We start from the raw sequence: 13,782 nt of genomic DNA, 5'->3' as shown, positions 1-13,782 counted from the left end.
CACAATTTCATCAGTTGAAATTTGATGAATAGCTTGGAAAATGCAGGAGCAGTGTAAACACTGGTATCTGCTCTTCGTTTTATAAATAGACCCCCTAGTTAAAAACAACAAAAAAATACAAACAAAAACAATCACTGATTCTAAGAGGCATAGGGGGATTTCTCAGATTCCCCAGTACCACTAAAGGCAATTACTGAGACCTGTCTTGTCATGAACTGGCAATTAAATACTATTCAGTTAATTGAATGGAAACTGCGTGGCTTTTAATAGCCTGTTTTCAAAGTTTCCTTGTGTTTGGTAGAGGTGGATGATGAAGAGCAAATGTGTATTTTGCTGCATTTCACTGTTGCCTTCACATTTCTTACTGGCTTTTTTCTTTTCTTTTAGATGTTCCTATAAAGGAGCAAAAATACGAAAAAGCATACAAAGAGGAAAAAGAGAAGAAAAAGCCAGAGCCGCCAAAGCATAATATTGGTAGGTGTTCAAGTTTTCACACACGTAAAATAGTTTTTTTCTGTTTTTTTTTTTTTTTTTTGTTTCCCAGATTCATTTGTTTGTATTTCTAGTGTGGCACTTTGGTTGCTACAAGCGATTGCTATGGCGATCAGTGATTTATAGCAGGACTGCGGCGGGCATACTGACACTGGGTGGAAATTGACTAATTTCCAGTGACACCAATACAGTGATCAGTGCTAATAAAAAGCACTGACACTGTACTAATGACACTGGGCAGGAAGGGGTTAACATCTGGTGCGATCAAAAGGTTAACTGTGTGCTGTGTTTTACCAGGGAAACATGCTGCTTTGTATTTCTCTGCTGTGCAGAGAAATGCAAAGCAGCATGTCTATGCTGACAGATGAGACCTGTCTTTTACAGTCCTGAACTCCTCTGGGTCCCATGATCTACTCCAAGATGGGGATTTTACATATAAACCAAAAACTTCTAATTTTATTTAAAAAAAAATGTAGACCAACTTTTTTTTCCTAAATGAAAAATAATTAGGGTTACCATTGTCGGCATCTTTTTGGTATTTTTTTTTTTCAATCAGTTCCTGACCGCGGCATAGCCGAAAGACGGCTACAGCGCGGTTGTCTAATTCTGGGAGGGAATTTATAGCCGTTCTCCCAGGACTCTGCCCCCTGCCCTCCCCCAGGGCGTGCTGTAATCGCTGTGTCCTTTTGGACACAGCTGATCACAAATCAAGGTAAAGGGCCAATCAAGCAGTCCTTTACGTTGTAATCGGCTGTGTCCAATCACAGCTGATCACATGTAAAAAAAAAAAAAAAAACTAGCTGGTTAACAGCATTTCCTTTAGCGCTGTCACTGTGTGTGGAAAGGAGAGCCGATAACCGGCAATCCTGACAACACACATTTACACTGATAATCAGGGCACTGATCATCAGTGCCCATTAGTTCAGCTCATCAGTGCTGCCTCATCAGTGCCCATTAGTGCTGCCTTATCAGCACACATCAGCAAAGAAGAAAAATTACTTAGTTTTTGTTATTTTTTGCACATAAGAAAATAGTTTTTTATTTTGTGTGTTTTTTGTATTTTTTTTTTTTTTTTTTTAATTTAGTAAATAATAAACTGGTTAAGTACCACCAAAAGAAAGCTATACATGTCTTTAAAAAAAATCCATATCCAGTGTTACATGACCACGCAATTGTCATTCAAAGTGCGACAGCGCTGAAAGCTGAGAGTGAAAGTGCCCAGTATTGAGGTGATTAAAGCGGAACTAGACTCCTCTTGGCTCCAGATGCGGGGTCCTGCTCCTGCCCGGCTGCTGACATCTTCGTGGTGACGGCTTCCAGGGTTTAAATGGCTGTACAGGGGCAGACAGGCAGGTAAAAAAAACTTTACTGCAGAAGAGACAAAGCATGTCTCTTCTGCATGAAAATTCCTTTTTCTTTAACCTAAATTTCTACTTTAAAGTAGAATACCAGCCTCAACCTAACCGTTCTTAAAATGGGCTGGCAACACCCCCCCCCCCCCAAAACACCTATGCTGACTAACCTGTATAAAGGATGTATATGTTTACCTATTCTCATCCCAGTAGGGTTATGCGATCCCATAGGTTAGCCAGAGGCAGCTGCAGGGGAGAGGAGAAAGTGCTAGACATCACCCATAGGGTCCCTCCTCTCCCCTGCAGCTGCTGCTGGCTGATGCAGGGCAGCTGGACCAGTGGTTTGAAAATATAGAAGTATATTAGTGGTGCGCCGAAAAGAAAATTCTGGTGCCAAACCCGATACCGAAAATTCGGAATGCATGTGACCGAAAACCGAGCCGACAGCGAAATGTTTGCGTATGTGGGGGTGGGAAGGCTCCAATTTTTTTATTTTCTACTTGCGTGTGTGTGTGTGTGTGATCGATATAGATATTTTTTTATTTTTTTACTTATCATTTTATTGCTATCACATAGGGGAGCAATAGTGCCCGATGTGATATGAGTGGCAGATCCTCTTTGTAGGGTGAAGGAGGGGGCAGGAGAGGAGCAGTGTATACAGAGAGGCTCCCTCACTGGCTGTCACTATGTCAGTGCTGGTTTTTAAATGCAGTTGCCGGCTTTTTTTTTTTTTTTGGCTGGGGTGACAGCTAACTCTGTGAACTATAGTGAAGGGAAAAAAAAAAGCTGATTATTCACATTTAAAAACCGGCACTGACATAGTGACAGCCAGTCACTGTTTACTCTGCTCCTCTCCTGCCTTTCTCAGCCATTCCCAAATACCCCCCTTACATCTGCAGTACACAGTCCTCTGTATCGGCCAAGTTTTTCCTATCGCCAAAATGCCGATAGGGCTATTTCAGCTGATATGTTTCAGTGGCCGACATTTCGGTGCATCCCTAAAGTATATACATCTTTTTGCACACCGGTTAGGCAGCATAGGTGTTAGGACGGCAGATGGGACATTTTAAGACTAGTAATATTGGAGTTAGAATTCTACTTTAAGCCTTTGATTTGGAAACTAATCCTTCCTTCCCTGTCACAAACATATGTGACAGCATTCCCACAATGCCAGGGATGTAACCTTTTTTTATGGTTTTTGCAGCTATAAGATGTCAAAGTAGCTATCCCAGTAAGTAGGTATAACTTATATCAGCCTAAAGGGGAATGTCCAATAAAATCCAGTGCTGCTATTGAAGTGTTTGGCAGACTGAGCAATAGCAAAAAAAAAAAAAAAAAAAAACACGGTTGTTTAGTGCATTGTATGCTTGTGCTGTTCTGGATTTTACGTTTTCACCAAGTGGTCCTGCAAGTGATAAAAGGTATAAAAAAAACTGTTGCATTACTTGACCTGTTAAATGTTTTCTCCATTCAGAGGTTCCCCCTGGCTTCATCAAATGTCATAGCCTCGTTGATCCCCCACTCAAGGTCAGTTTCTGATTTTCTGTGTGATATCTGCAGAGAAAAAAAACAATGCTTATTTCGTGTGTTCATGTACATGCTTCTACTTTGTAGGATTCTGAGAAATGTGTTGTTGTTATATCGAATTTGCCTGAGAAACAATACACTGTGGAGGATATATCCAAGCTGGCCAAGCCATTTGGTGGTGTGAACGACATTCTTGTCATTTCCAATTATCGAAAGGTAAGTGAGCGGTGAAGTGTTGAACCCATATGTCTTAATATGCTCATATACTTGGAAATCTGAACTCAAATTCGATTTGATTTGCATCAAAATGGAAAAAGAATTGAATCAAATTCTCTTTGACTACTGGGCACTGGAGTTAAAGAAACTGAAAAAACAGCGAGGTGTGTGATTTACTTTCTATCAGATTGCTATGCAGTTGTGAAATTTGCTGTGTGTATGGCCAGCATCTGACTATGACATCAGTATTTTTTGAGCCTTCAGGTCATAATAGTTTGGTTTCCTATGGTGTTGGTTGCAAGTTAGCTTTTGCTTGTGATCTCACAGTGCTCCAGTTGTGTGCAGTTGCTACTACATGCATACGTTACCCTGTATGGACACGTATGACTGGAAATTCGCCCATGACTAGCCTAAGACCCCATTCACACTTGAACCACCTGTTCATGCGACTTATGACATTAAAGTCACATGACAAGTCGTACCCTGTGTTTCTCAATGATGACCATATACCCTATATTGCCAAAAATATTGGGCCACCCCTCCAAATCATTGGATTCAAGTGATTTTGTAGTCAGGAATGATCATTTGTAGAAACCTGATGGTGACGCCTTTATTTTATAGTGATGGGTGTGTGGTGATCACTTCTCATCTTCCATGTCTTCATTAATGTCAGGCTGTAAGCCACCCCACCCAATTCATTGAATGACTCTTAACAGGACATGGCCCAAATGCATGGACACTTGTCCTGGTGTGAACCAGCTCTAATCTGCTATTTAACAAAGCCTTTAGTCTCCTTTGGTGTAACCTTGATTGCATCTCTTGTTAGGACAGTTTTATTTAATCACACTGTTCTCAGGCAGGTGACTGGGGGCTTTCCATCTGACATTTCTATTGACTGGAGTAGTCAACAGAAATCAAGGCTGCACTATAATCTCAATGGAGATTAGATTCCCATTATTCCTATTGATCCTTATCCAGAAAATTGTTATAAAAGTTTATTCCATAAAGATTCTATATTTTCCCACTAAATGAAGAACTGTCTGGTCACTTTGTTAGTAAATCTGTTTTTGTGCCTTTTGTGTAATAAATAGGCCTGATAGTATGTTTAATTCGCATGTGTTCTCTTTTTTTTGTTTTTCAGGCTTATTTGGAATTGCCCAATAGAAACTCTGTAGATTCAATGCTGAAGTTTTACAATGTGTTCCCAACTTGCCTTGTTGGAAATACACTGAATATAGCCATGGCTTCAGCGCACAAGAATTTAAAGGATGAGGTGAGGAAGCTTTGTAGCTCTACTTGAACAATGTGGGAGAAGTCAAAAATCCCCGGGCACAGTGTCGCCTCCTCTTACCTGATTTTAAACCTCTAATTGCCGTGCTACCGTGTAGCAATCCTGTGCATTGCGTGGCAATCATGGGTTTAAATCACCACCCATCAAACTCAGATCACTTTTCAGATTAGCAGCAGTACTTGCTGCACTTGTGAATGAGCCCCTTAGTGACATTCGGCAGCGGCATCCTTAGGGCTTGTACATGTAAAGTGTGGGGGGGTAAAACCCTGCAATTGAGTTGTGGTTTTACAGCCCCAATCCAACACATGCTAAAGCAAGAAACACCCTGTTACTTTTGGTGGGTGCTACCACCTGCCAATTACGACCCATTCAGGTAAATGGGGCCACTTTGCAAGTGTCCCAGCTACTGTATGCTTCTGTGGGGTCAAAGCAGGTGGTGAGGGAACAACTCAACGCTGCTTCCTGCTTTAACCCCTTGTTTGCCGTGTTTCACAAGGGCACTTGCAGAGCGGCCTTATTCACTTGAATGGGTCATGCTTGGCAGGTGCTACACCCACCAACCATGACAGGGTGTATGACTCCTGCAACATGTCTACACCCCTGGCCACTGCAGCTAAATGGGGTGTGGGTGGGGTTTACAGTTTGCAGTTGAATAGGTTGCTATAAAGAGTATAGGAGCTTCTGCTCCCTTCCGTGGGTTCAGTTAGATATTTCACTCAATAATTTGAAATATTTGATTAATTGGATTTATATTTTCCTGCACCAACATAGTTGGGACTTGTATAAGCCTGGATTCACACTGATGTGGTGCGGAAGTTGCAGCGTTTTCTGTGCGAATTCCGCACCGCATCACATTCGCACCCCGTACATGCGAACCGCTGCGGATGTGTAAACAACACCCCGAAAACCGTCCACAAAATGTGGTGCGATGTGCAGAATCGGATCGCATAGGTGTGAATACCGGTGTGATCATATTCTAGTGTGAACCAAAAAAAGGGTCCTGCACTTTTTTGGTGCGGAAGCGGTGCGATTTGAGCCGTACAAAATGTATGGCTCGAATTGCACTACACACAATTCGCATGTGATTTGCACAGGAATACGGTACAGTTTCTGTGCGAATCACATGTTCTGTACCGCACAAGTGTGAACCCAGCCTAAAGGCCATTTCACAATATAATTAAAACCAATTGTAGTTTTAAACATTTCATAAATGAGAGCATCGTCCCTTTTTAAAAAATACTTCCAGCTTTAGCAGCTATAATGCTGCACGAGTAGCTGCAGTGTACTATAAGTGGACTAGTCCGAATATACGTCGCCAAGGAGGGGCCCCATAATTGGAAAAATGACTGTTTATAAATATCTTTAGACCTCAAACTTGGTTATCGGTTAAAGCTATAGATGTTTGATCGCTAAGAAGTACAATGTATATACGGATTCTCACCCCATGCTATAATTTTATACTTGTGTCTTTTTGTCCCCCCCCCCCCCTCCTCCCCAACAGAATCGAATCTTTGCAGAGATCATTGAACAAGATTCATTCAAGGTAACACATTGCTGTGAATATATTGTACTGAAGTGTACTTCCACCTTTTGCGGTCAGATTTGCAATACCTCCCAATTATATGCGGCGCTAGTGAATAAGAGAGTAAATATATATAAAAATATAAAAAATCTTCAGATGATCTGAAAGACACAGTATGGTATATGGCACAAACTGTGATAAATAACAGAGAAAAAAATGGTGACTAATACATCAGATGAAAATAATCATAATATCAATGTCCAGACAAGATGTCGCAGGATCCTGTGTATAAGCTGAATAAGTCAGGATCAAATAGTAAAATTGCGCACTCACCGGACGCGCTAAGGATATGCGCATTAGATGTAAGACCACCGGAAATCCCTCATCTAGTGGGGAAAGTAGATATCCATCTGGACGCAGATGATCCTGATGCTCCCTCTAATTGGTAAGCAGTTTCCAGATCCAGGAGTCCCCTCAAGGCTGAGTAAACCTTTTCTTATAGGTATGAAACTCCCTCCGGTGGCAATGGTAGGTAATAGGATATCCTGGAATTAGCTCCAAAAGGAGCCAAAAAAGTGCCTCATAGTGTAGTATTTAAAATCAAAAATGTATTGTGTATATATATACAGCATGTAAAAACAGGGTGGAAACACTCAGGGAATAAAAAGTGTGACTGACCCAAAAGTAAGATGGCCGCCGGGCCTCCTCGTGGCTCCGGGCGGCTAGGACGTCACGCTCTGTTGGCTCCTGTTGGCGGCTAAGAGGAGCCAACAGAGAGTGACGTCTTAGCCGCCCGGAGCCACGAGGAGGCCCGGCGGCCATCTTACTTTTGGGTCAGTCACACTTTTTATTCCCTGAGTGTTTCCACCCTGTTTTTACATGCTGTGTATATATATATATATATATATATCACAATAAATTTTTGATTTTAAATACTACACTATGAGGCACTTTTTTGGCTCCTTTTGGAGCCAATTCCAGGATATCCTATTACCTACCATTGCCACCGGAGGGAGTTTCATACCTATAAGAAAAGGTTTACTCAGCCTTGAGGGGACTCCTGGATCTGGAAACTGCTTACCAATTAGAGGGAGCATCAGGATCATCTGCGTCCAGATGGATATCTACTTTCCCCACTATATGAGGGATTTCCGGTGGTCTTACATCTAATGCGCATATCCTTAGCGCGTCCGGTGAGTGCGCAATTTTACTATTTGATCCTGACTTATTCAGCTTATACACAGGATCCTGCGACATCTTGTCTGGACATTGATATGATTATTTTCATCTGATTTATTAGTCACCATTTTTTTCTCTGTTATTTATCACAGTTTGTGCCATATACCATACTGTGTCTTTCAGATCATCTGAAGATTTTTTTATATATTTACTTTCTTATTCACTAGCGCCGCACTTTCTATTTATGTATATTTTCTGAAGGTTTGCTGAGATTGCCTTATGTGCACTGGCTGCTGATTGGAGAGCGCTCACTTTTATTATTTTTTTCCCAATTATATGTTGAGTTCCCATTCACATAGCTTACCTAAAAAGAATTTAAGATTTTCTTGCCTTTTCTAGTTGTTTCTTTGGAGCTGGCCTATACATAAGACTTGAAGTTGCTCAGAATAATTTGTGTGCAATTAGGGGATAGTTTCAGGGTCTTTTAAAAAAAAAAAAAAAACGAAAAAAATCTGTGTTAGTATTAAAAGTGCATCCAAAGTCTTGAGATCTTTTTAATACTTTTTTAGGCCCTAAACCTAGTTGACTGAGGAGATTTCGCAGCACAGTGCAGACAAGAGGTTAAACGTGGTAAACACAAAACTCCAGCCACTCCTTAATAAATTATAGAAAGGGAAAAGTACATGAATTGAAATTCAGCTGGTTTCTGATGAAAATTCAATCCATGTGTGACCATGAGAAGCCAATGTATCAATCAACTTCTCATAAACTGGCTTCGATCAACTCATGCAGCCAGTCATCTGCAGCACTAATCCGTGTATTCTGACAGCGAAGGAGTCCTGCTGTCAGAGTACAATGACAGTGTAGGAAGGATTCTCACATCCACCTGGAATGTGTGGATGGGGGAATCTGTTACTTTTTTTTCATTCAGCCCCCTGAATGAAGAAATAAGCTATGTGTGGCCAGCACAAGTTTCTTAGGTTATTTTAGCAAATAAAAAGGTAAGCAGCAATTTTTAAAGTTATGCTATGTTAATAGGAACACATGAAAGGAGTATAAAGTTTGGGGTTGCACCAGTTTAGTGCAGATGGGAAAGTACACTTTTAAGGGGTTGTCTACCGTTCCTGAAGTTTGAATGTGAGGCTTTACTATTGTATTCATATAATCGACTTTACTTTTTCAGATCACACCAACAATCTATGAAAAGTTTGTGCATCTCTCAAATCTGCCAGAAGGGGAAATAGAAGACTTTGAGCTAACTCGTATTGGACTTCGGTTTGGAAAGGTGCAGCATTATATAGTGATCAGCAATAAAAGAAAAGTGAGTATTGTATTACTTCAGTATGTACTTGGTGGCTGTAATGCATCATGTGTTTGTGAAAGGTATGTCTCTGTATAATCAGTTCTTTTTTTTTTTTTTTAGCAAGACCTCAAATTCCTCTCCTGTATATGGCTGTCTTCTATAGGGGTTAGACCGAAAAATGGAAACACATGATTTATAGGTGTGAATGTGACATGTTTCACATTTACACCCCGGTCTCATCGGGTGCAGTTTGCATGCCAGGTGACTTGCAAATCGTATGCCAAGTCCCACCCTATCGTCCGCTATTAGAGTGGTCATGTCGGTGAAGTTCCAACTTCGTCAGAGCCGCACTGATTTCTAAAGGTGCATGCACTACTTTTGTTGTGATTTGCATAGACCTCTGTGTCAGAAGACTTGCAAATCGCAACTGAAATCGGCAGGTCACCCGATTTTTAAATGATTTCAAAATCGGCTTTGATGTGACCGGGGTGTAAAAAGGGAAACTTCCGCTAAATGATGAGACACTTGGCTAACAGTTGGGAAGCTTCACTTTCGTCATTCACTTCGTGCGCAGATAGTAATACAGAGTCATGTCAGAGCTTGCTGAGCTTCAGAGAGGGCAAATTGTTGGTGCCACTTAGCTTGTGCCTCTGAATGAAGTTCCCAATTTATTTGCCTTGTTGCGAGCTACAATATCAAAGGTTATGACGCCATATACAGTTTGTGGGAAAATGTCGTATGATCAGCATAAGCACAGTCGACATGGTCAACTGACCGAAAGAGACAAATGGACATTGTGCAGGATTATGACCCGATATAGGAAAACAGCTCCTGCAAAAGTGAATACAGAGCTCAATCTAAGTCCCGTCAAGACTGAAATTGAGCTCTGCAGTCACATTTTCAGCAGTTTTCTTCGGATCACAATCCCGTGAATTATCCTTTCGTCAGACTGCTGGACCATTCACAATGTGCAGTGCAGCTTGCACATGTGCAGTGAGCACTCAGCTGTGAAGCTGCAAACTCACAGCCAGGTGCCCAAAGTTGAGATGCCGGGGACGGAAGACCGATGGAAGGAACGGCTCAGGTGAGCACATTGCAGGATCCTAGGACAGGTGAGTGTGTTTTATTAAAAGTCAGCAGCTACAAAAACCGGTGACTTAATAAACACAAATCTGACTGTCCTCTTTTTATGGACTTTTATTTAAAAATGTTATATGTTGATGAGGAATCAAAGAAGGGAAAATACAGGCAAACAAAACTTCAGCTTTAACCACTTCAGTACCTGACACGTTCACCCCCTTCCAGTCCAAGCCAAATTTCAGCTTTTCGAGTTTTCGCACTTGAAATGTAAATTAGGCATTCAACACTGTACCCAAATTAAATTTTTTTTGAGACAGACAAAGCTTTCTTTTGGTGGTATTTGATCACCACTGTGTGGTTTGTTTTTTTTGTTGTTTTTTTTTTATTTGCTATAAAAATGGAAAAACGTGTTTTTCTTTGCAAATAAATCTTCATAAATCTAGGCCGGAATGCATTCTGCTGCCTTTTTTGTAAAAAAAAAAAAAATTAGTATATTGAAAAAAATGTGTGATTTTTGTAAAAAAACAAAAAACAAAAGTGTGTATATATGTATATGTGTGTGTGTGTGTGTGTATATATGTGTGTGTGTGTGTATATGTATGTGTGTGTGTGTATATACCGTGGGGATCGAAAGTTTGGGCACCCCAGCTAAAAATTTGTATTAATGTGCATAAAGAAGCCAAGGAAAGATGGAAAAATCTCCAAAAGGCATCAAATTACAGATTAGACATTCTTATAATATGTCAACAAAAGTTAGATTTTATTTCCATCATTTACACTTTCAAAATAACAGAAAACAAAAAATGGCGTCTGCAAAAGTTTGGGCACCCTGCAGAGTTAATATCTTGTACTGCCCCCTTTTGGCAAGTATCACAGCTTGTAAACGCTTTTTGTAGCCAGCCAAGAGTCTTTCAATTCTTGTTTGAGGTATCTTTGCCCATTCTTCCTTACAAAAGTCTTCCAGTTCTTTGAGATTTCTGGGCTGTCTGTCACGCACTGATCTTTTAAGGTCTATCCATAGATTTTCAATTATGTTGAGGTCAGGAGATTGTGAAGGCCATGGCAAAACCTTCAGTTTACGCCTCTTGATGTAATCCCCCGTGGATTTCGAGGTGTGTTTAGGATCATTATCCATTTGTAGAAGCCATCCTCTCTTTAACTTCAGCTTTTTCACAGATGGCATCAAGTTACCATCCAAAATTTGCTGAAATTTTATTGAATCCATTTTTCCTTCTACTCGTGAGATGTTCCCTGTGCCACTGGCTGCAACACAACCCCAAAGCATGATTGATCCAACCCCATGCTTAACAGTTGGACAGAGGTTCTTTTCATTAAATTCTGTGCCCTTCTTCTCCAAACGTACCTTTGCTCATTCCCGCCAAAAAGTTCAATTTTAACCTCGTCGGTACACAGAACTTGTTTCCAAAATGCATCAGACTTGTCTATATGTTCATTTGCAAAGTTCAAACGATGATTTTTGTGGTGAGGACGTAGAAGAGGTTTTCTTCTGATGACTCTTCCATGAAGACCATATTTGTACAAGTATCTCTTTATAGTGGAATAGTGTACCACAACTCCAGTGTCTGCCAGATCTTTCTGGAGGGATCGTGCAGTCAAACGTGGGTTTTGAATTGTTTTTCTCACAATCCTGCGAGCTGTTCTGTCTGATATTTTTCTTAGTCTTCCAGATCTTGCTTTAACTTCCACTGTTCCTGATGACTGCCATTTCTTAATTACATTCCGAACAGAGGATATTGACATCTGAAAACGCTTTGCTATCTTCTTATAGCCTTCTCCAGCTTTGTGAGCGTCAACTATTTTCAGTTTCAGTTTTCTAGACAACTGCTTAGAAGAACCCATGGTGCTGATTGTTGGGGCAAGGTCAGATGAGTCTGGGCATTTAAAACATTTGAGATTGACATCACCTGGTCTTCCCAGACGATGATTGAGAACAATCCATGACACTGGCAGGTCTCAGCTTTGCAAAGGGGGCAGTGCATGCTATAAATTCTGCAGGGTGCCCAAACTTTTGCAGACGCCATTTTTTTGTTTTCTGTTATTTTGAAAGTATAAATGATGGAAATAAAATCTAACTTTTGTTGACATATAAGAATGTCTAATCTGTAATTTGATGCCTTTTGGAGATTTTTCCATCTTTCCTTGGCTTCTTTATGCACATTAATACAAATTTATAGCTGGGGTGCCCAAACTTTCAATCCCGTGTGTGTGTGTATATATGTGTGTGTATATATGTGTATGTATGTATATATGTATGTATGTATATGTGTATATATATATATATATATGTGTATGTATGTGTGTGTGTATATGTATGTGTGTATATATATATATATATATATATATATATATATATATATAGATATATATAGATATATAGATATATATATAGATATATAGATATATAGATATAGATATATATATATAGATATATAATTTTTTTTTTTTTTTCTCTACATACCGTTAACCTAGCAGTGCAGTGTCACCATAGTGACACTGTACTACTTGTGGGGAGTGATCAGGAATATTTTTTTACACTATGATTGCTGTAAAAGCAATAATTTCTCACTCTCTGGCTCTATTCCTGCAGTCATTGGGAAATACTGAGAGCTGTAATTGGTCACAGCTTGTCACTTGGTACAAGGCTGCTTTGAATGGCCTTGTACCATGTTGTCGATCACAGAGCTCACTGTAGTAAACAATGATGCCAGGATCTTCTTTACTACAGTGTATGTGATCGCTGATTGGCCAATCAGTGATCACATGGTACTGGGGCCACCCACAGCGGCCAGTACACTGATTGCGCTTTTGTGGCTCCCAGGAACGTTTAGGAAGGCCACCCACATTGGCATTGCTCCCGAGAGGTTAATAGCTGCTTGATTATCTCTGACCTTAGTACTTTGTTAGTAAACTGGAATAAGCTGACATATAGTGAAGTCAGAAAACAATTCAGGCAGTCTGTTCTACTTTTAGAAAAAAAAAAAGTTCACCAATGACAGCCAAAATCTTTTCTCTGCACAGGTGTTCTTCACCTTGGTAGCCTTATCTTTTGGTTCAGATATGTTAATGAACCTGTTTACTCATCACATATTTGTCATTGACTATACAGGCAATCCTTCACTTAAACAGTCCTGTTGCTGCCAAGAGTATGCATGCTGTCCTGTCTCGGTTTCCAGGCCGTATTGGGGATGCTGTACTAAAATGCACTCTGGTTTCCAAGACCAAGCTTGCTGAGGTAAGACCAGCATGAGATCTGACTAGCTGAGCAACCACTTTTTCCATAGTGTTTTTCATTTGTGCATTATGAAGTGTTACATCTTGTCTTGCATTTTATAATTTTTTTTTTTTTTTCTGTCTAGAATCAATATATAACTTACTTGGAGGAAAAGAAAAGGTAATATTTTTCTTTCTGTTAAAAAAAAAAAAAAATCCATTTGATAGTGACTCAACTTAAGTCTTTATAAAATCCAAAATCGGTTCTTTCTCTGGCTTAAAATTCTAAACTTTTAGTGAGGGTGATTTATTAAAATTAGCCTAGTTTCATTAAAACACAAAAATATGACAATCCTGCAGTTTACTCATTAGAAAGGATGAGATGTATGAAAGGAGACAGATGAGGTACTGTTTTGTATGTAGCTTTCTTTTAAGGGGAATGCTGCTTTAAATTGACACACCCTTTGTAATTGGAACCTCTCTGCATAGTGCATACAAGGGGGGCTAATGTACCCTGAATTCCCCCAGTCCGGTTTTTCCCATTACTTAATTTTTCCAGTGGGTTACTCAGGTGAAACTTGTGGTTGCA

The 13,782-nt window shown here is 40.1% G+C and overlaps 1 protein-coding gene across 3 annotated transcripts in view; it reads left to right on the top strand.

The window, feature by feature from the left end:
• ZNF638 (zinc finger protein 638) overlaps positions 1-13,782 on the top strand; it is a 230,963-nt gene that overhangs the window by 191,417 nt on the left and 25,764 nt on the right. For all 3 annotated transcript variants that reach the window (XM_089689979.1, XM_089689980.1, XM_089689981.1), the window contains exons 11-18: positions 388-474; positions 3,319-3,371; positions 3,459-3,587; positions 4,729-4,860; positions 6,380-6,421; positions 8,763-8,900; positions 13,090-13,215; positions 13,340-13,374. In XM_089689979.1, the coding sequence (XP_089546105.1) occupies positions 388-474; positions 3,319-3,371; positions 3,459-3,587; positions 4,729-4,860; positions 6,380-6,421; positions 8,763-8,900; positions 13,090-13,215; positions 13,340-13,374 (742 nt within the window). The remainder of the gene's footprint in view (positions 1-387; positions 475-3,318; positions 3,372-3,458; positions 3,588-4,728; positions 4,861-6,379; positions 6,422-8,762; positions 8,901-13,089; positions 13,216-13,339; positions 13,375-13,782) is intronic.

The sequence above is a fragment of the Staurois parvus genome, unplaced genomic scaffold, assembly GCF_062004578.1.
Source record: "Staurois parvus isolate SC_StPar_1 unplaced genomic scaffold, SC_StPar_1.0 ptg000507l, whole genome shotgun sequence".
NCBI classification, from domain to species: Eukaryota; Metazoa; Chordata; class Amphibia; order Anura; family Ranidae; genus Staurois; species Staurois parvus.
Note: the sequence above shows the minus strand (reverse complement) of the source record. Positions and strands in the feature narration are given on the sequence as shown.